Source organism: Portunus trituberculatus, chromosome 21, assembly GCF_017591435.1.
Source record: "Portunus trituberculatus isolate SZX2019 chromosome 21, ASM1759143v1, whole genome shotgun sequence".
NCBI lineage: Eukaryota > Metazoa > Arthropoda > Malacostraca > Decapoda > Portunidae > Portunus > Portunus trituberculatus.
Window position 1 is genome coordinate 1,131,101 of NC_059275.1, and position 23,732 is coordinate 1,154,832.

Sequence of the window (23,732 nt, forward strand, 5' to 3'; positions counted from 1 at the left end):
GGTGGAATTGAAAGCTCTTCGTCTCATCAACTCCCCTCCTCTCACTAACTGTCTTCAGTCTCTTTCTCTCTGCCGAAATGTTGCATCCCTTTCTATCTTTTATCGCTATTTTCATGGTAACTGTTCTACTGATCTTGCTAACTGCATGCCTCCCCTTCTCCTGCGGCCTCGCTGCACAAGGCTTTCTTCTCCCTCTCATCCCTATTCTGTCCAACTCTCTAATGCAAGAGTTAACCAGTACTCTCAATCATTCATCCCTTTCACTGGTAAACTCTGGAACTCCCTCCCTGCATCTGTATTTCCGAAGTCCTACAACTTGTCTTCTTTTAAGAAGGAGGTATCGAGGCATTTGCTCCCCTAATTCTGGCTGACAGTTTTGGCACTTTTTGCACTTTTTAGAGAGCCAGCACTCAAGTGGGCCTTTTGCACACTGCTGCTATTAATGGGTACCAATTGCAACATAATTTATAATGGGGTTTGAATGGAGGAACCAAATGTCCAAATTTTCTCCATTTGTGTGGTATGTGCACTCAGCATTAACCTCACAATCCTCATTCCTATTCCACTCTGTCATAACAACCAATCGTATAACGGAATTAGGGTAGTAAAAAAAAAGTATCATAAAAGTGAAACATCATATGACAATGAATCGTATAAATAAGAATATCTGTGGGTTCTAGACATCACTTTTTGGTATACAAGTTATTTGACAATGTTACTACTTTAGGATAATTAAACAGTATATCCAATAAAAAGAAACATGATGCAGGTATTCCGTGATGAATGATTCACCATTACATGATATTCCACTTTTATGATATTTGTTCTTTACTACTCTTTTTTTTTTTTTTTTTTATGGAAAGGCCAGCCAAATAAAAAGATAAAAAAAAAAAGGCCCACTTGAGTGCTGGTTCTCTACAAGAAAGGAAAACATCAGCCAAAATTAGGGAATAAATACCTCGATACCTCCCTCTTAAAAGAAGACAAGTCATAGGGAATCGGAATCATGCCAAGTCTGTTCTTCAACTTGCCAAACACTCTTTCATAAATAGAAAATGTCAAAATCTTTCAAACTCAAACTCACCTCAAGACTTATGGCATCTAGCCAAAAACATCTCCAATAACATCACTTCTTCATCTTTTCCTCCTTCATTTCATCCAGATGGCACCATTGCCATCTCTTCTGTCTCTAAAGCTCTTTCTCTCAAACCTTTATTCACAACTCCACCTTGGATGATTCTGGGCTTGTCCCTCCCTCTGACTATATCATGTCTACAAATTATTAAAATTCTTCGTAATGATGTTTTCCATGACCTTGCTGGCTTAAACCCTTAGATGGCTTATGGTCCTGATGGGGTCCCTCCTATTGTTATCAAAAACTGTGCTTCCGTGCTTGCACTTTGCCTGGCTAAACTCTTTCAACTCTGTCTATCAACTTCTCCCTTTCCTTCTTGCTGGAAGTTTGCCTACATTCAGCCTGTTCCTAAAAAGGGTGACTGTTCTAATCCCTCAAATTACCGTCCTATAGCTTTAATCTCTCTTGCTTGTCTGAAGTTTTATAATCTATCCTGAATAGGAAGATTCTCAAACATGTCACTTTGCAATCTTCTATCTGATCACCAGTATGGCTTCCATCAAGGTTGCTTTACTAGTGAACTTCTTTTAGAGATTTTGGTGAAACTTTTGCTGTCGTGTTAGAAATATCAAAATCTTTTGATAGAGCCTGGCACAAAGCTTTGATTTCAAAACTGCCCTCCTATGGTTTCTATCCTTCTCTCTGCAATTCTATCTCAAGTTTCCTTTCCAACCGTTCTATTGTAGCTGTGGTAGACAGCCACTGTTCTCCTAAACCTATTAACAGTGGTGTTCCTCAGTGTTCTGCCCTATCACCCACTCTCTTTCTATTATTCATTAATGATCCTTTTAACCAGATTTCTTGCCCTATCCACTCCTCCGCTGATGATACCACCCTACATCTTTCCACATCCTTTCAGAGACGACCAACCCTTCAGGAAGACAACAGATCACACACGGACGCCACAGAACCCCTAACTTCTGATCTCTCTAAGATTTGTGATTGGGGCAAAGAAAACTTAATAGTTTTCAATGTCTCAAAAACTCAATTCCTCCATATATCAACTCTACACAACCTTCCAGACAGCTATCCCCTCTTCTTCAATGACATTCAACTGTCTCCCTCTTCCACACTAAATATGTTCTGTCTGTCCTTTACTCATAATCTTAACTGGAAACTTCACATCTCATCTCTTGCTAAAACAGCTTCTATGAAGTTAAGCATTCTGCGGTGTCTCCGCCAGTTTTTCTCAACCCTGCGACTGCTAACTTTGCACAAGGGCTTTATCTGCCCTTGTATGGAGTTTTGTTCGCATGTTTGAGAGGCTTTCACTCATATAGCTTTATTAGATAGGGTGGAATCAAAAGCTTTTCATCTCATCAACTCCCCTCCTCTGACTGACTGTCTTCAGCCTCTTTCTCACCGCTGCAATGTTACATATCTTTCTAACTTTTATCTCTATTTTCATGCTAACTGTTCTATTGATCTTGCTAACTGCATACCTCCCCTCCTCCTGTGGCCCCACTGCACAAGGTTTTCTTCTTCCTCTCATACCTATTCTGTCCAACCCTCTAATACAAGAGTTAACCAGTATTCTCAATCATTCATACCTTTCACTGGTAAACTCTGGAACTCCCTACCTGGTTCTGTATTTTCATCTTCCTATGACTTATTTTAAGAGAGAGGTGTCAGAACATTTGTCCCAAGCTTTTGACTAATTCATTTTATCTTTATTTGGAGACTGCAATGCCAGTGGGCATTTTTTCCAATATATTTTTTTGTCCTTACATTAAAAATGAAAAAAAAATCTAAACACTTTGTATTTCTACTGTTTACTATGATACTTCTGATATGTTAGAGATATGAATCATAGGGGTTTGGCAGCCTTGAAAATGGCTGGTGACACAATGTATAACAGCATGTGCTTAGGTGAATGATACACAACTAATAGCAGCTTGAGATAATCTGTAGCTGTGACAGCAAATGACTGACTTTGAAAATCATATATTCCTAGACAAGTATAATGACAGAGTAAAGAGATATGTTCCCAAATACAGAGTAAAAGAAAGCACATATGGTATAATTCTATTATGTGCAAGAGCTAAAAAGTGTAAGGATGCAGCATGGCAGCTTGGAGAAAATTAAGGAAGCAACATAATGAAGCAAATAGGAAGCAGTATAAAGAGGCAAGGAATGAATACATTAACATTAGGATAAGAAGGGAGGAGGATAGAAATTTTGAAAGAGGATTTGTAACTGCTTCCTCAAACATCCTCTCTAAAGTGACTGATGGTGGAATGGTAACATGGCATCTCTCGTTGTACACCACTGTGACGTTGTTGAATGTTCGTGAAATTACGATCAAACTTCATACTTGGTAAGTACTCATTTAATCTTACAATTATACCATACACTCAAAAATATTGAAAAGTTGATATATAGGAAGTGCTGTAATGAAAGTACATGTATAATATAAAAAAATAATAATTCAGTGCCTGTGTAAGGAGACAATACATAAGTGACAGTGCGCACGTGGGGAGAGCTAGTGTGTTGGCGGGATGGAGGGTGGCCATTGTGACTGTTAACAAACTGTGTTCGTATGCATGGTAATATATTATTAGTGGTTTCATATGTGGTTTTATTTGAAAACATTGTCTAACTGAAAATCAATTGTGTACTAAAAATTGCCCTGTAACCATTTCTGTACAAAAATAAAATGTATTAAGTTGAAAAGCAAGTGGTTTCATCATGCGCCTGGCAACACAGTCACGGGTCTGATGCCATGTTCTGATGTAACTTCTTACTGAGATGCTTACATTCACCACAATAAAACATAGATTTTCTGGTATGGAATGAACATACAATTTACCTGAAAAGATTAAATATGATCAATAAAGCAATAAAAAATTTGCTGCACAGGAGGGATGGGCCTATCAATAAGACACCCACAGTAAAAGGGTTAATGTTGTTTACATAAATCTGAAAAATAATGGGGGCTAACACTGACCCTTGTGACACTCCGCTTGTTATTATCCTAAAATGAGTATGTGTCTCTGATCATAGTTCTTATCTCCCTGTCCTTCAAATAATCCCTTCTCCATTCTAACAAAGTTCCTCGCAGTCTTCCTATGTTCTCTAGTTTCTGGTGTACTTTATTAAAAGCCTTTTTTATGGCCAGGTACAATGTGTCCACCCATCCATCTCTGCTTTCCAGTTCTTCTTTAACTCTCGAGAAAAAGCTTAATAAGTTCAATACACTTAGATGGATGAACCACAATGACTAGCTCCTGCCACTATCATGCAATAATTAATCACTTAGACAATAAAATATGCTTTAAATGCCATAGCCGTATATCCTCTGGATTTGAATGCCTAATCAATGCCTCCCATGTACTTGAGAAATCACATAACTGAGCTCCATTTTATTGGAGGGACCAAGAAAATTTCTTAAGAGATGTCACTTAAGAATGAAAAACCTCTCGTATGTCCAGAGCATCTCTAGTTGAAAAGCAGTGATCTGGCAAGACCAAAAACAGGAAGCACTGGAAGCAATATTACCTGAAGGCCACTAGGTGGGCATAGTAGGCTGGGGTGGGGATAGACACTGAGCGAGTGCACCGAGAGTAAAGATGACACATGGCATAGGTTAGATTTTGCAGTAACTCCATTGGCAGATCACTATCATCCCACAACACATGGTAATGTGTAGGACGGCTGGTTCCAATGATGCCCTGCAAAATATGAAGTAGATAACAAGTGTTCTTAAAGAGTTAAATTACAAAAAATAATGGTAGTATGTATTTCATGCAGCCAATATATATATATATATATATATATATATATATATATATATATATATATATATATATATATATATATATATATATATATATATATATATACACACATACATATACACACACACACACATACATCACCAACAAGGTGCAGGGGACAAGATGTTGCAGCAAGGTTGGATTTGGTATTTACCAGGGGAATCTCTCTAAAAGAGGAAATTGAACAGGAATGTCCCTTGGGGAAAAGCGATCATAATGTCCTAAGCTTTGAGCTGGATACGGAATTAAGCATGAATAAGATTGTGGAACGCAGGGAGTAAAAATTAAATTATACTAGGGCAAATTATAACCATATAAGGGAGTTCTTTAATGAAATTGACTGGTCTGTGGTATACCAGGAAAGGGATATGCAATTAAAATACGATAAATTTATGGATTTGTATAACTCTGCTGTGAAAAAGTTTGTGCCATATCACAGAAAGAGGACTTTAAATAATAAACAGTGGTTTAATAGAAATTGTGAAGAAGCAAAAAAGAACAAAGAAAAGGCATGGAAGAAACTTAAGAAAAACAGTGATATATTATCAAGAGAAGTCTAAAAACAGCAAGGAATAGATATGTTGAAGTAAGGAGAACAGCACAGAAGGAATATGAACAGAGGGTGGAGGAAAACTGTGATAGTGACCCAAAAATGTTTTACAAATTCATAAATGGAAAACTAAATAAAATAAGTGGAATAAACTGAGCAATGATGTCGTTGACGCGGTGTGTGTCAATCAGATGAAAGAGAGATATGACAGGAATGGACAAGGAGACAGGTCACAGAGAGCTTAGCTCGGGCCAGTATCGTTGACTAGTATATTGTGCAAGGTATGTGAAGAAGTAATTAAAGTGGAGTGAGTATTTAGAAAGTGAAAACATTCTGAGTGAAAGGCAGTTTGGTTTCAGAAAAGGAAGATCGTGTGTATCCAATTTATTATGTTTTTATTCAAGAGTGACTGACATACTGCAACATAGAGAGGGATGGGTGGATGCTATCTACCTGGACTAGAGAAAGGCCTTTGATAAAGTACCACACAATAGACTGATGTGGAAACTAAAGATGACTGGAGGAGTAAATGATGAACTAGCAAAATGGATGGAAAATTACTTAATGGGAAGAGAAATGAGAACAGTGGTGAGAGGAAAGAAGTCCGAGTGGAAGAAGGTAACCAGTGGAGTTCCACAAGGGTCAGTGCTTGGTCCCATCATGTTTTTGATTTATGTTAATGATATGCCAGTAGGAATTGACAGTTATATGAACATGTTTGCGACGATACTAAAATTATGAGGAGAGTAAAGAATGTGGAAGATTGTAACAAGTTACAGGAAGATCTTGATAAAATATATGAGTGGAGTAAAGAGTGGCAGATGGAATTTAATATAGACAAGACCCATGTTATGAAAATGGGAAGAAGTAGATACAGACCAAACTGGGATTACAGACTGGGTGATGAGAAAATTAAAGAGACCAATGAGGAGAAAGACTTAGGAGTAACCGTGCAAAACACTTTGTCACCGGAGAAACACATTAACAAGATTTTTTGGAAAACATACAACATGCTTCAAAATATTGGCCTTGCATTCCACTACCTAGATGAAGGAATGATGAAGAAGATATTATGTGCCTTAATAAGACCCCAGCTATAATGTGCAGCATGTGTCTGGTCACTGCATATGAAGAAAAATGTGAAGAAGGTAGAAAGGGTACAAAGGCTGGCAACAAGGATGGTACCAGGACTCAGGGAGTTTATACTATGAAGAAAGACTGAGGAAGCTGGGGCTGACCACATTAGAAGAGAGAAGAACAAGAGGAGACATGATAACTGTATAAATTGGTGAACAAGATTGACATACTGGATAGAGAGTTGATAAAGGTGACCACAAGTAATTATCTCCGAGGACATGGAAAAAAGCTAATAAAGGACATGTCTAAATGACGTGAGAAAATACAGTTTCCCGCATCGTAGTATTGATAAGTGGAATAAACTGAGCAGTCATGTCGTTGACGCGGTGTGTGTCAATCAGATGAAAGAGAGATATGACAGGAATGGACACGGAGACAGGACACAGAGAGCTTAGCTCGGGCCCTGTAATACACAAATAGGTAAATACACACACACACACACACACACACACACACACAGACAGAATGAAGCAGGAACTCATCAGAAATGATAGAGTGATGATAGTCGGAGACTTTAATTGTAAGCAAATAGTGTGGGAAGACTACGAAGTGGTGAATGGTGGTGAGTGGGCAGAGGAATTGTTAAACGTAGTAACAAATAACTTGATGACACAGTGGGTGAGATCACCAACAAGGTGCAGGGACAGGATGTTGCAGCGAGGTTGGATTTGGTATTTACCAGGGGCATTTCCCTAAAAGAGGAAATTGAACATGAATGTCCCTTGGGGAAAAGCAACCATGATGTCCTAAATTTTGAGCTGGATACGGAATTAAGCACGGAAAAGAGTGTGAAGCACAGGGAGGAAAAATTAAATTATGTTAGGGCAAATTATAACCATATAAGAGAGTTCTTTAATGAAATTGACTGGTCTGTGATATACCAGGAAGTGGATATGCAATTGAAATACGATAAATTTATGGATTTATATAACTCTGCTGTGAAGAAGTTTGTGCCATATCACAGAAAAAGGACTTTAAATAATAAACAGTGGTTTAATAGAAATTGTGAAGAAGCAAAAAAGAACAAAGAAAAGGCATGGAAGAAACTTAAAAAAAAAACAGTGAAGTATTATCAAGAGAAGTCTACAAAACAGCAAGGAATAGATATGTTGAAGTAAGAACAGCACAAAAGGAATATGAACAGAGAGTGATGGAAAACTGTGATAGTGACTCTAAAATGTTTTACAAATTCATAAATGGAAAACTAAATAAAAGGAGGCAATAGAAAAGTAAAAATGGGGAAGAAGTATATGAGGATGCTAGAGATATAGCTGAAATATTGAATGACAACTTTTGCAAAGTGTTTACAAAGGAGGAGCATTTTACAGGAGGAAGGCCTACGGAAATAAAGCAAATGCAGACAATCATGGTTACTAAAGAAGATATAAGGAAAATTATATGTAACTTGGATATTAATAAATCAATGGGGCCTGATGGCATATCTGGGAAGTTGCTGAAAGAATGTAAAGATCAATTGTTGAACCCCATATTTGATATTGTGGAAACCTCCATACGAACAGGAATAGTCCCGAAAGAGTGGAAAAGAGCTGACATTGTGCCTATATATAAGAATGGAAGTAGAATGGAACCGTTAAATTACAGACAAGTATCGTTGACTGTGCAAAGTATGTGAAGAAGTAATTAAAGCAAAGTGGAGTGAGTATCTATAAAGTGAAAATATTCTGAGTGAAAGGCAGTAATGTTTCAGAAAAGGAAGATCGTGCGTATCCAATTTATTATGTTTTTATTCAAGAATGACTAACATACTACAACATAGAGAGGGATGGGTGGATGCTATTTACCTGGACTTGAGAAAGGCCTTTGATAAAGTGCCACACAATAGACTGATGTGGAAACTAAAGAAGATTGGAGAAGTAAGTGATAAACTAGCAAAATGGATGGAAAATTACTTGTGGGAAGAGAAATGCGAACAGTGGTGAAAGGAAAGAAGTCCGAGTGGAAAAAGGTAACCAGTGGAGTTCCACAAGGGTCAGTGCTTGGTCCCATCATGCTTTTGATTATGTTAATGATATGCCAGTAGGAATAGACAGTTACATGAATATGTTTGTGGACCATACTAAAATTATGAGGAGAGTAAAGAATGTGGAAGATTGTAACAAGTTACAGGAAGATCTTGATAAAATATATGAGTGGAGTAAAGAGTGGCAGATGGAATTTAATATAAACAAGAGCCATGTTATGAAAATGGGAAGAAGTAGATACAGACCAAACAAGGATTACAGGCTGGGTGATGAGAAAATTGAAGAGACCAATGAGGAGAAAGACTTGGGAGTAACTGTGCAAAACACTCTGTCACCGGAGAAACACATTAACAAGATATTTTGGAAAACATATAACATGCTTCAAAATATTGGTCTTGCATTCCACTACCTAGATGAAGGAATGATGAAGAAGATACTATGCACTTTAATAAGACCCCAGTTAGAATATGCAGCTTGTGTCTGGTCACCGCATATGAAGAAAAATGTGAAGGTGGAAAGGGTATAGAGGCTGGCAACAAGGATGGTACCAGGACTCAGGGAGTTAGACTATGAGGAAAGGCTGAGGGAACTGGAGCTGACCACATTAGAGGAGAGAAGAACAAGGGGAGACATGATAACTATGTATAAATTGGTGAACAAGATTGGTAAATAAACACACACACACACACACACACACACACACACACACACACACACACACACACACACACACACACACACACACACACAGGGATTTCTCAATTTATGAGAGAGATATGTTCCTGAAAGGATCGAGTAATGTGAAAAATTGCATAAAGTAAACATGATTAATGAACTAAACTGTACACTGTTAGAGGTTTCACTGTATACATACATAGAGTTATAGTGAAAAGTTTGGGCACACAGTTACAGGTCCCCCAAACTTTTCATTAAACTCAAAACACAAAAAATACCTAATCCGTTACCAAACTTTTTGCCATTTTTCAATAGTAGGGTACGTGTACCAATGGAGACACACTTGTCCTATGCAGACGCATTTGAAAAAAAAAAAAAAAAAAAAAAAAAAAAAAAAAACTTCTCTTTGCCGATGTTGAATAGATAGGAGCATGATTATAGGCTCAAAAAATCACATAACTTTCCCCTCATACTATGACATAGTCTTACTTTCCTAATCCAAATGGGTGCATGACTGCAGATGAAATGAAAAAAAAGTGCAGTTTTTGAAAGAATCCTTACAAAAACCTAAGATTTTTACTTTTTTTTTTTAAGGTATTTTTTTTTACTGTTCCTTAACAGATTTCTATTCCATTTTTTGCAGGTGGCTTGTGCATGGCTTTATGTGCACTAGTGCATAAGAAACTGCTTCACATTGCATACATGGAAGGGGAGAGAGGGTGCATCTCCATAGGGCATGAAGAATGGGGTATTTCCTATGGACTCACTTTTTCAGATAGATCTTAGAAGGGCCTAAGTAACACTGATGAAAAGCCCAGCCCTTGTCTGTGTTCAGTAAAAACAAGGGAAAGTTTTCTTCACTGTGTATGGAGATATGTCCTTTTGACTCACGGGGTACCTCTGCCCTATCCTCTCTGCTGGCACTAAACAAATATGACTTGAAAACAGACTAAACAGGGGAAACAACGATTCGCTGCTAGACTTGTGTACATTACTTTACATATAGGGGACCCCAGAGGTTACAAAAAATATAAAAAAAATTTCTTAGCCCAAACAACCCAAAATCAACCAAGAAACACAATAAAAACCTTTAAATGGATCATCGTGCAATTTTTAAATCCCCGCACTAGGCTGCCAGACAGGGACTTCCCCACCCCACTGTTGCCACATCTGCTCCTTTCACTTCTAATGCGCTTCATCTGCTGTCGATCAGCATATTTTACATACAACCATTAGTTTATTCCGTAAAACTATATACATAAACTGAATAAACTCATTTTCAAAACAAAATCATCCATTAAAGGATCCCTAAGGAGATAAAGGAGATGAGGTAGCAGCACATCGAGTGCGTGGAGGTGGCAGCGTGGGGGCAGCAGGCCCCTCATGCTCATCATCACTGCTTTCCTCGCTCTCAGAATAATCTTCGCCAAATACACAATCCCTATCCTCATCACTATCATCTCGGGGGTCGTCACTATCATAGTCCCCATCATCAATAAATTCTCCATCATCAATGCGTGAAAGCAAGGATTGAATACTGGGTATTCTAGGGAGTGGTGGTGTTTACCTGCTATGACTATAAGGACAGCTCTGGTGGCACCATAGCAGGAAAGTACCCAGAACTCCCGCACCTAACAGGGAAACATGCCAGACACTCCCAGGAAACTAATTACTGCCCATACAAGGCAAAAAAATGGCGCAAAACCCATACATTCGTAAAACGTAAATTTACGTGAAAAACCTCTAGGCATACCCAATGCAGGCACAGAAATTTACGTGAGAAGCATCTAGCGGGTTAAGTCTTCCATTGCCTCCTACTTTCTAAAGTAGCGTAAGATTAATGCATCTAGTATTGTCATGAAATACTAATGAAGGAAATTGGCTTATTCTGTTTTTAATTTCGAAAAATTATTTGGATTGGTACAATGATCTTTTTTGTTATATAATATCAATGCCTATGCTACAAAGTTTTGCTATAGAGCCTAGAATTTTCACTTAAGGTTTGAAAAGTACATTATTTTTTTTTCAGTATGCATAAGGTGAGGAATTTGTACGATTTAAAAAAAAAAAGCATAGGTGCGTCTCTTTAGGGCAAGGTGCGTCTTGTTAGGTTTTACCTGCCCTAACAAGATGCAGCTGGTTTTTGTCATATATATCTCAACCAGTTACAGAAAGAAAAAAAATGATAACAACATGTGAAAGTATAAGTCTTTTGCTATTGATCCCCCCTACTCTCAATGTTTAATCTTGTATACACATGCAGTAATGATTTAAAGAAATATATTTATATGAAAAAATGCGTCTCCATTGGTACGTGTACCCTATGGTTTGTACCACTATTTAGCAGAGACAATAAACACAGCTTGGCAACTTTGTTCAGTTGCTCCTAGGCCCATGTGGTGTCAATATGTAAGCATATATCACGTGGATTGCATTTTCGGTTGTTTTTGTGTTTTTGCCTCAACATCTCTGAAATAGGAAGTGGTAAAGAGCTGGGAAGAGACATAATTGTTGTAACCCTCTATAAGAAGGGCTATAATTGTAAAAATAGAGCCGCTTTTGTGGGAACAGGAATGTGGCAAGTTCAAAAGTGGGCTAAAAAAAATTTGAGAAGGGGGAGGTGATGCCATTTCTAACCCCAAGCCTCACTTTGGTCAACCAAGGAAGATATCACCTTGTACTTCTAAGGTCATTAGGAAGCAGTTGGATAAAAATCTAACAGTCACAGATAGAAAACTGAAAGAAAGTAATCCTTCACTGCTTCAGGATGTGTCTGTAACATGTATCTCTGATCATTTACTCAAAGATTTGTGCCAAAGTTCTTCCCTTTCTAAGTGTGAAAAACATGCATAATCAAATAGCTTTTAATAAGAAATATAGGAGTTGGATCCTAGAACACTGGGACCAAGTTTTGTGAAGTGACAAGTCAACATTTGTTGTGTCGTCAGGCTGCAGATCCAAGCATGTGAGGCACCCAAGGGTGTCTGACCCCAATGACCCACACTTTACAGCTAAAGTGGTAAAGCATGCTCCAAGTGTTATGGTATGACATTGCTTTGCATTTGGTGGAGCTGGCACTTTAGTTCTTTTGAGTTTTTGTGTGATAACTTCCCTGAAAGTTTTGAAAAGTGTAATGCTGGTTGGTTTATGCAAGAAAGAGCTCCTGCTCACACAGCTCACTCTGTTACCCAGTGGTTAGAGGACTGAAGTGTAAACTACTTCAAAAAGTGGCCTAGGAATTCACTAGACCTGAATCCCATAGAGCACTTGTGGCATATCATTAAAAAAACAACTTCAAGGTCGTAACACTTCGACTGTAGCAAAGCTAAATATAGAAATACAAGATATTTGGGATAATATTATTCCCAATTGAATAGGAAAAACTGGCAAGAAGCATACCAGCATGTTTGAAGAATGTCATCAAGCTTAAAGGAAAATTACTTGGCAATAAGGTATGTCATGTATCATTTAAATGTCTTTAAATGTCTACTGTATTTAAAGGTCATAGTTGTTTATGTCTTGTGCCCAAAGTTTCTGCTACAATTGAGTATGTGTGTGTATTTACCTAGTTGTATTGTACAGGTTTCGAGCAGGGCTCATAGTGTCCTGTCTCCGTATCTCCATTTGTCTAGTTTTTCTTTAAAGTTATGCACACTGTGCTGTGACAATTCCATTATCCAATGCATTCCATTTTTCCACCATTCTGTGTGGAAAACTGTATTTCCCAATATCCTTCACACACTGCCTCATCTTGATCTTTTCATGTCCTCTTGTCCTTCCATTTTCTTCTGTCAACAGCACCAGATCTTCTTTGTCTATCTTTTCAATATCATTTACTGCACCAGGTCTTCTTTGTCTATCTTTTCAATATTATTTACTATCTTATACATTATTATTAGGTCCCAGCATTCTCTTCCAGCCTTGGGCGTATCATGCTTTTATGATTTTTTTCATCATATCTTTATCCAAGTAATGAAATGCCACTCTTACATTAGTCAACATCTTAAATGATAGTCCAAATATCTTGCTTATGCATTTATCAGGGCTGATTTTCTTATATGATCACTCCAAGATCTTTTTCCTCTTTAGTCTTCATTATTTGGTCCTCTCCCATCAAATAGTTCCATACTGGTCTTCTCTTACTCTTTCCTAGTTCCATTATGTGGCATTTCTTGGCATTTAACTCCAATTTCCACTTCTTGCTCCATTCATAGATCTTGTTTAAATCTTCCTGCAACAGCAGATAATCCTCTCTGGTTTGATAACTCTTAGCAACTTTGTATCATCAGTGAATAAATTTATATAACTGTTTATCCCAATGTGAATGTCGTTTATATAAACTTGAAATATAATGGGGGCTAACACTGACCGTTGTGGCACTCTGCTAGTTACTTTACTCCAAGATGAGTATGTATCTCTGATCACAATTCTCATTTCCCTATCCTTCAAGTAACTTCTTGTCCATTCGAGCAAGGTTCCATGCAGTCCTCCTATGCACTCTAGTTTCCAAAGAAGTCTTCCGTGCAGGACTTTATCAAAAGCCTTTTTAATGTCCAGGTGTGTGTGTGTGTGTGTGTGTGTGTGTGTGTGTGTGTGTGTGTGTGTGTGTGTGTGTGTGTGTGTGTGTGTGTGTGTGTGTATTCACCTAGTTGTAATTTTACAGGGCCTGGGTATCATACTCGTGTGGCCCCGTCTCCATATCTACACACATCCAACTTTCCTTTAAAACTATGCACACTCCTCGCTGACACCACCTCCTCACTCAAACCATTCCACACCTCCACACATCTTTGTGGGAAACTATATTTCTTCACATCCTTCAAGCATATTCCTTGGCTATCTTTTACTATGCGATCTTGTAGTTCTATTTAAGTTTTCCTCTCTCAACATCATTTGCTCATTATCCACTTCATCCAGTCCGTTCAACAGTTTATAAACCTGTATTAAATCTCCTCTTTCTCTTCTTTGTTCCAAGGTAAGCAAATTCATTTCTTTTAATCTCTCCTCATAGGTCATTTCTGCCAATTCCGGAACCATTTTTGTTGCCATTCTCTGCAATCTCTCCAACTTCCTTATATGCTTCTTTTATAAGGGGACCAAACCACTCCAGCATATTCCAATCTTGGTCTAATTACCGTACTAATTAATTTCTTCATCATATCTTTATCCATATAATGGAAGGCTAATCCAATATTTTTATCAAATTATACGTTTCTCCAAACATCTTATCAATATGAGCCTCAAACTGCCCATGGTCTTGTATTATCACTCCCAAATCCTTTTCCTTTTCCACCTTTTTCAACACTACTTCTTCACCCATCTTATATGACCCTCTTGGCCATCTTCCACTCTTCCCATCTCCATCACATGACTTTTGCTCAGATTAAATTCCATTTGCCACCTCTTGCTCCACTCCCAAATCTTATCCAGGTCTGCCTGTAAAATTTCACAATCTTCTTCACTCTTCACACACCTACACAACTTCGCATCATCCGCAAACAAATTAATATAACTGTTTACTCCCTCTGGCATGTCATTAATATATACAAGGAAAAGTATTGGTGCCAACACTGAGCCTTGTGGAACTCCACTCTCCACCACCAACCACTCCGACTTTGCATCTCTTATTACCGTTCTCATCTCCCTCCATTTCAAGTAGTTTTCCACTTTCCAAACTCTGTAAAGTATCCTTGATCATAGTCGTATTCCCTTAATGTCCAAGAATTTGTTTTAGGAGGTACATAGGTCACCATGATTATTAATTCTTTTCCATCACTTTTTATCCTTATGCTTATCACTTCTGCGTTGTTCTTCCCATACCAAACCTTATCCACATTTATCTATTTCTTCGTCATAATCATAACTCCTCCTCCACCTTTACTCTCTCTATCCTTTCTCCATATATTATATTTATTATCCAAATTTATCTTTGTTTTTCATGCAATTTTGTCTCAGTCAAACACACTATATCAGGCTTCTCCACTATCATATAGTCTTGCAATTCCAATCTACTTGACAGTATCCCATCTATATTAGTATACATTACGGTCCACCCACTGCTCCCTCTAGGGTTCCTCCGTATTCCTTCTTTCCACATACCACTTTCTGACTCTCTCTCCTATAACTCTCCAAAAAAACTTTTCTCTTTCCTCCTCAGACCGCTCATCATTTTTCCTTCTCGCCTCTTCCACCAATTCCTTATATCTTCTCTCTTCCTCATTTCTATTCTTTCTCACAAACACCTCTTTACAACCTTCTATCTCTCTTAACTTTGATGTTCTATATAGGATATCCTCCAGATTGTTGTGACTTCAGTACTACTTTAATCGGTCTGCTCACTCCCTCCTTATACGGACCCAGTCTATGGATCTCTTCCACTTCTTCTTGTAGGTCTTTTTTTTCATCATCATTTAGATTTTTGAACAGATCTCTTACCGTTTTAATTCTTCCTTAATTCTCTTAGGCTTATATGTTATATTTTGTTCTTTCATCCCAAATATTAACACACTCTTCTTCTTTTCTGCTATTTCCCTTATCAATGTTTCCTTATTCTTCATTACATTAACCAGTTCCTTGGACCTTTCTTTTTGTCTTCCTTCAACTGATCTTTAATTATTTCTTGTAATCCAACCATCTCTGCTTCCCTCGACTCAGTCCATTGTGTTTTCTTCAGTTCCCATTCCTTTCAAACCTTTCATTCTGCTCACTAATCATTTCCTTAAAGTCATCTTTCTCCTTTACTACTCTCTCCATTTTCTCCTCCAACCGTCTCTTGTATTTTTCAACCTCCACTCTCAAGTGTGCATTCTCATCCACCAATCGTTTTCATTTTCCTCCAGTCTCTTAACTCTTTCCTTCAAAGCCTTGTGAATTCTCTATCCTGCTCCTCCTCACTCCTCTGAACTTTTAATTCCTTCACCAACTCCTCAAATCTCTTCTCCAACATTACCAATCTACCTTGCAATGTTGCCCTGTTGAAGATGGACTCATGCTTTGACTGGCCACTTTCGGCTTTGCTCCTGGGCCTCATCAACATATTTTGAATTTGGTAATTTATTTCTTACCGGTCTATCCATTTTTTTTACTCTTCCTGGGAGCATGTGGGTGTGTGGTCACTGGGGCCAGGCCTGGTAGCTATGTGTGTGGTGGGATGCGTTGGCGGCTGCTATGGCTGGCCTTTGTGTGGTTCCCGCTCTGTCGTTTGGAGTGTTCTTCACACCTCCGATCACTCCCATGTACACGCCACCAGGCTACGTTCACTCTGTACACTCGTTCACTCGCTCTGGTCGCCTCAATAGCAATAACTATTCTCACTCAAGCACATTGCTTAGCGTGTGGAGTGTTAGTTAGATGCCGCTCTGAGCAGGAGGCACGTCCGCTCTCCATGTGTGTGTGTGTGTGTGTGTGTGTGTGTGTGTGTGTGTGTGTGTGTGTGTGTGTGTGTGTGTGTGTGTGTGTGTGTGTGTGTGTGTGTGTGTTCACTGTTTGATCTGCTGCAGTCTCTCAGACAGCCAGACAGCCACTACTCAGCTCAGAGCTCATTATTTCCATCTTATATCTGAGACCACACACACACACACACAACAAGGTCACAACTCCTCTTATTTACATCCTATCTCACTGCTAGGTGAACAACATCACACACAAATATCTCCACAATCAATCATATCTCTTCCAGCCTGAACCACTGAGTGTGTGTGTGTGTGTGTGTGTGTGTGTGTGTGTGTGTGTGTGTGTGTGTGTGTGTGTGTGTGTGTGTGTGTGTGTATTTACCTAATTGTATTTACCTAATTGTAACATACGGAAAAGAGCTATGCTCGTGTTGTCCCGTCTCCATATCTATTAATGTCCAGCTTTTTCTTAAAATCATGAATATTCCTTGCGTTGACCACTTCCACGTCTAAACTATTCCATGCTTCCACCCTTCTATGAGGGAAGCTATATTTTTCACATCTCTCCTATAAGTGGCCATTTTAGTTTTTCCCATGCCCTCTCGACATTCTTCCATTCCACATACACAGATCTTCCCTATCCATTTTTCCATGCCAATCATCACTCTGTATATTGCTATCAGGTCTCCCTTTCTCTTCTGTTTTCCAGGGTTGGAAGTTGCATTCTTTTCAGTCTGTCTTCATAAGTCAAATCTCTTAAGTCAGGCACCATTTTGTTGCAGCCCTCTGTACTTTCTCTAGTTTCCTTATGTGTTTCTTTAAGTTCGAGCCCACTGTATTGTTGCATATTCAAGCCTCGGTCTTATCATTGCAGTAATTATTTTCTTCATCATTTCTTCATCTAGATATACGAACGCCACTCTTATGTTCCTCAATAAGTTCAATACTTCTCCAATTATTTTGTTTATATGTCTCTCTGGCGATAGGTCATTGGTAATTGTCACCCCAAGGTCTTTTTCTTCATGACTGGTTTTATGTCTTCATTTCCTATCTTGTACATACTCCTGATTCTTCTTTCACTCTTGCCAAACTCTATTTTCTTGCATTTTGTCGTGTTGAACTCCATTTGCCATGTACAGCTCCATTTCCATATTCTGTCCAAGTCTTCCTGGAGTAGTTCGCAATCTTTGTCACATCTCACTTTTCTTAACAATTTTGCATCGTCTGCAAATAGGCTCACATAACTGGACACCCCATCCACCATGTCATTTATGTAGACTGCGAACATTACTGGTGCCAACACTGATCCCTGTGGAACTCCACTCTCCACCAATCCCCATTCTGATGGTCTGTCCTTAATTATTGTTCTCATTTCTCTTCCTACCAAAAGTCTTCCATCCATTTTAGTAAACTGCCATGCACTCCTCCTACCATTTCAAGTTTCCAGATCAGTCTCTGGTGTGGTACCTTATCAAAGGCCTTTTTTAAATCCAGATATATTCCATCAGCCCAACCATCTCTTTCCTGTATTACATCTATCACCCTCGAATAGTAACATATCAGGTTTGTCGTGCATGAACGCCCTTTCTAAAACCAAATTGACACTCACAAAGTATGTCATTTTTCTCCAAGAAGTCTGTCCATCTAGTCTTCACCACCCTCTCACACATCTTAGCTACCACACTTGTAAGTGACACTGGTCTATAGTTCAATGGGTCTCTTTGTTACCTGATTTATAGATTGGGACAATGTTAGCTCTTTTCCAGTCTTGGGGCACTACACCTTCCCTTAATGAGGCATCAATTACTTCACAAACTTTTTCTGCCAATTGCTCCTGCATTCTCTTAAAATCCATCCTGATACCCCATCAGGTCCCACAGCTTTTCTCACTTCTAAACTCCCCATCATGTTCTTGATCTCCTCCACAGTTACTTGAAACTCCTTCATAATCCCTTTCTGTTCCATTACCAGTGGTTTGTCAAAAGCAGTCTCCTTTGTGAATACCTTCCGAAAGCATCCATTCATAGCCTCTGCCATTTCCTGGGATCTTCACTGTATACTCCATTTACTTCTAAACTTTCAATACTTTCTCTATTTTTGATGTTGTTGTTCACATGTCTGTAAAAAGCCTTGGTTGGTCTTTACATTTATCAATTATATCCTTTTCTTGTTTCTTTCTTTCTTCTCTTCTAATCAACACATATTCATTTCTTGCTCTTTTGTAACTTTCCCACTGCTTAATCCGTCTTTTCCTTCTCCACCTCTTCCATGCATCCTCTTTTCTTGTTCTAGCCTTTTCACATCTATCGTTAAACCAGTCCTGCTTTCCAACTTCTCTATGTTGTCTTATTGGTACAAATTTTTCTCACCTTCTTTGTATATTTTATAAATTCCTTCCACTTTTCATTTGCTCCTTAGCACTCTTGAATTTCATCCAATTTGTCTCTTGAAAGAATTTCTTTAGGTTTCCAAAATCTGTCTTGGCATAATTCCATCTTCCCACTTTATATTCTTCATTTCTTCTAGATTTCTCTTCGTCTATCACCTTGAACTCCAAAACTGCATGATCACTCTTTGCTAAAGGGCACTCCACCCTCATCTCCTCAATGACCATTGGCTCTGTACTAAAGACCAAGTCCAGTCTTGACGATGCTCCCTCTCCTCCAAACCTAGTATCTTCTTTGACCCACTGAGTTAACACATTTTCCATTGCCAGTGTCAATAGTGTATTTCCCATGTTGTCTCTGATCCTTCCATTGACCAGTCCTCCCAACACACCTCTTTACAATTAAAATCTCCCATCATTATAGTTCGTTCACAGCCACCCAACATTTCTTCCAGACATGTTCCTGTATCACTTATCATTTCTTCATATTCCTGTACTGACCATGCATTTGTCTTAGGTGGTACGTACACCACTATGTAGTGCCTCTTTTTCCTTCATTAGTTTCTGCTCTGATCTTTAGCACTTCTGCCTTTCCCATACCTTTTTTCACTTGATCCACCTTTATATCTTTTTTAACCAGCAACATCACTCCTCCTCCCATCTTACCTACTCTATTTCTTTTCCAAACGTTATATTTCCTTCTCCAACCTTCATCAGGTCTTCTCCTCTCTCAGTTTTGTTTCAGTAAGACCCACAATATCTGGGTTCTTGTCCTCAAGTAATCGTTGAGTTCTAAAATCCCCGATATCACTCCATTTATGTTGGAATACATTACATTTCGCTCATATGTAAGTGTGTGTGTGTGTGTGTGTGTGTGTGTGTGTGTGTGTGTGTGTCATGTGTGTGTGTGTGTGTGTGTGTGTGTGTGTGTGTGTGTGTGTGTGTGTGTGTGTGTGTAATTCACTGTTTGATCTGCTGCAGTCTCTGACAGACAGCCAGACGTTACTCACGGAACGAGCTCAGAGCTCATTATTTCCAATCTTGGGATAGGCCTGAGACCAGGCACACACACCACACAACAAGGTCACAACTCCTCGATTTACATCCCGTACCTACTCACTGCTAGGTGTTCTCCATTGTTACTCCTCCTTCTTCCTCCTCCTCTTTCCATTCACACGTCTGAGCCTTTAATAGACGAAGATTAGGCAGTGTGGAGTGTTATGGTGAAGGCTTGCCATTGCGTCTCTTGCTGCTGGTGCTTCTTGAAAACCTCTCACTGAGCAGGTGGAGCTGGTGGACTATCAAGTCTTCACCGTGTTTACAGGTCTCGTGTCTTGTGTGTGTGTGTGTGTGTGTGTGTGTGTGTGTGTGTGTGTGTGTGTGTGTGTGTGTGTGTGTGTGTGTGTGTGTATTTACCTATTTGTGTATTATAGGGGCCGAACTAAGCTCTCTGTGTCCTGCCTCCTTGGCCACTCCTGTCATATTTCTCTTTCATCTGATTGACACACACTGCGTCAACGACATCACTGCTCAGTTTATTCCACTTGTCAATACTACGATGCGGGAAACTGTACTTTCTCTCGTCATTTAGACAGATATCTTTTATTAGTTTTTTTTCCATGTCCTCGGAGATGATTACTTGTGGTCACTTTTATCAACTCTCTGTCCAATATGTCAATCTTGTTCACCAATTTATACATAGTTATCATGTCTCCCCTTGTTCTTCTCTCTTCTAATGTGGTCAGCCCCAGTTCCCTCTGCCTTTCCTCATAGTCTAACTCCCTGAGTCCTGGTACCATCCTTGTTGCCAGCCTCTGTACCTTTTCCACCTTCTTCACATTTTTCTTCTCAAGGTTGTCAACCTCCCCGTTGTCATGGTAACGTGCTTTTCTTAGCATCACTGCTGTCACTAAGGAGTTTTCTCTTTGGTGCCATTGAGCAAGATACTAAGAACTTGAGTCAGTAAATGCAGAAGTAGGATAACACTCTTGCCAGGGGCGACGGTGTGGTGGAACTGAGGCAGGGTGTTATTGTATTCAAGCGTGAGGTGGCCGGTGTGGCGGTAACCACTAGTGACGCCTCCCAACAATAACAATAAATCCCTTTTCGACTTATAAATTTTCAAGTTTTTAATCTTAAATTGCCTTATAGTGGACTGACGTAACTCAGTTTGACGTAACTCGAGACCAACGTAACCCGGACGTTACTGTATATATGTATATATATATATATATATATATATATATATATATATATATATATATATATATATATATATATATATATCCTATTTGTCATAACCCCGTCAACCCTTCTTTCGAGTAAAACGTGCTCAAAGTTAAACACTGAAAACGTGCATGAAATCGGTCAGAATATATAAATATCATACATCAAATGAAAGATCTCGGGTAGTTCTGTTTAGTTATGGTTGTTTTCAATAGTAAATCCGAAAATTTCGGGTTCATGTCCATTGATTTTTTTATTTTTAGCCTATTTTCGTAGCGGTAAATTTTTTTTTTAGGTGAAATGGTTTCTAAAGTGGTAGTTTAAGAACACATGTTAAAATTAAGAGTGTGTGAAGATTTCATGATGATAGCTGCAAAACTTGATTTTATATGAATTTTTTTCAAGCGAAAAATAAATAGTGTATTATTAGCTCAACTTTCATTATCCTTCCAAGTATGTTTCATTTTCTATTATTGTTCAAAAAGGTTGACTAAAGGTAAAAGTATGTATTTATGCATTGTCTTTACCTAAAATACAATCCAAGGCTGGGGAAGTTGAAGGGGCGCTGGTAGAAGCCATAACTTCTGGAAAAGTAGCATAGGTCTTGCCATGGCGAGTTAAAGGCGAGAGAGAGAGAGAGAGAGAGAGAGAGAGAGAGAGAGAGAGAGAGAGAGAGAGAGAGAGAGAGAGAGAGAGAGAGAGAGAGAGAGAGAGAGAGAGAGAGAGAGAGAGAGAGAGAACATGCCTCATTGGCTGAGGAGCCTGTGACGTCACGCGCTTACACGCTGCTGATTGGCTGGCTGCCAGCAGCTGTGAGCGTGGAGATATGACAACACCGCTTGGGATGTAACATGTTGGTCTCGACTTTCCCTGTCATGTTTTTGTGCGACTTTGCACCTTGTTTTAGGTGCCCAAATGGTCGAGTTTGGCTTGGCCGACCTTAGCATATTACTTTTACACCCTTCCCCTACACCGAGCAACTGTTAACTCAGAATCTCAATTTTCCGGGGTTACGACAATATGGCACGGGGCGCCTCATATATATAAAGTGGAACTCTGACTTATAAGTGCCTCTATTTGTGAGAAATTTGAGATGTGGGATGCCAATTTGTTGAATTTTTGCTTTGCATTGTGAATCAAAATCAAAGTAGTGAGCTAGCTCCATGTATACCATTCTCAACACTATCTATGAAGTATCTCATGTCATAGGCATTCTGCTTCCTTTATTTTTTTTTTTCTTTTAACTGTGGAAACATTTCTCATGCTGTTATGCTAACATTTTGTATCTTTTATGCATTCCATATAGCTGAAATTCTTTGGTCTTAAGCCTACCTCCTACAACCTCCACTTGTGCCAGCATACCCTGTTACCCCAAGTTGTCTAATCTCTAGGGTAAATACAGTACATAAAACCTATTTACTTCTTTACATTCTCTTTTGTTATATTGCACAGTTTTTTTTTTATACACTACTACTTATCCATTACTATCTTTTTATATAAAACTCTAAAAAGTGTTTTTTTAAGGATCTGGAATGGATTCAAGGCATTACAATTAATTTCTATGGAGAAAATTTATTTGAGACAAGCAAATCAAGTTACAAACTCTGTTACAGAATTAATTAAACTTATAAGTCAAGGTACTGCAATGAAGGAATGCATATTTTTCATCTTCATTTGATTTGGAAATCATTAACTTGGTATTTTCTCATTATGTCCATCATGGCAATGAAACTCTTGATTTGAATGTCTGATTGACAATTCCTAATATGTGACCATGTATGCTGATACTCTTGCATGTAAGTACTGAGAGTTTCTAAGCATCTAAAATTCTAATTTATGGTTCATAATAGAAAAAAAGAGTCCACAACTATAAACTGAGTTTTATACTGCAACTATAATGCATAAGACTTACCTGGTGGGAACAGAGGTAGAAGTCTTTCTGAGTTGGATGAGTGATGGTATGGTCCACTGTTGTGCCTGGAGGAACATTGCCAGCTCTCCCTACTCCTTCACGTTCATTGCAGAACAACCTGATCACAAATAAACAATTTTGCTTACCTATAACTATTACACCACATGCTTCACAAAGAACAAGTCCAAGAAAACATTCCTGGGAGCAAGAAAGGAAATGGTTTTCTACGCCTATGTCTAGTATTGTCTCTGATACCTACTCCACCAATTAGATGTTCACAGCAGGATATTTTCCACTTTCCCCTGATACATAATTCCAGCAATGTGTGAACAAAACCTTACATGTCGTTCATCTCTTACAAATGCTTACTCTGTGTTTCTCAATTTTATTGGAATGCCTCCCAAATTCTGTCTTACTAGTTCATTCATATGTGTTACAAACTTATGATAAAACTGCTGTAATACTGTTGTAAATATGGAAAGAAAGGGATTAATTACTTTGATGGATGCTGTAGGATTAATGAAAATCAAAACATACTGTCTTTGGAAACTGAGACATATTG

General features: G+C 38.6%; 1 protein-coding gene across 2 annotated transcripts in view; it reads right to left on the minus strand.

Annotated features, from left to right (window-relative positions):
• Window positions 1–23,732, minus strand: part of LOC123506853 (protein argonaute-2-like) — a 136,580-nt gene that overhangs the window by 3,099 nt on the left and 109,749 nt on the right. For both annotated transcript variants that reach the window (XM_045259208.1, XM_045259209.1), the window contains exons 14-15: window positions 23,171–23,288; window positions 4,634–4,806 (exon numbers count right to left, since the gene is read on the minus strand). In XM_045259208.1, coding sequence (XP_045115143.1) covers window positions 4,634–4,806; window positions 23,171–23,288 — 291 coding nt within the window. The remainder of the gene's footprint in view (window positions 1–4,633; window positions 4,807–23,170; window positions 23,289–23,732) is intronic.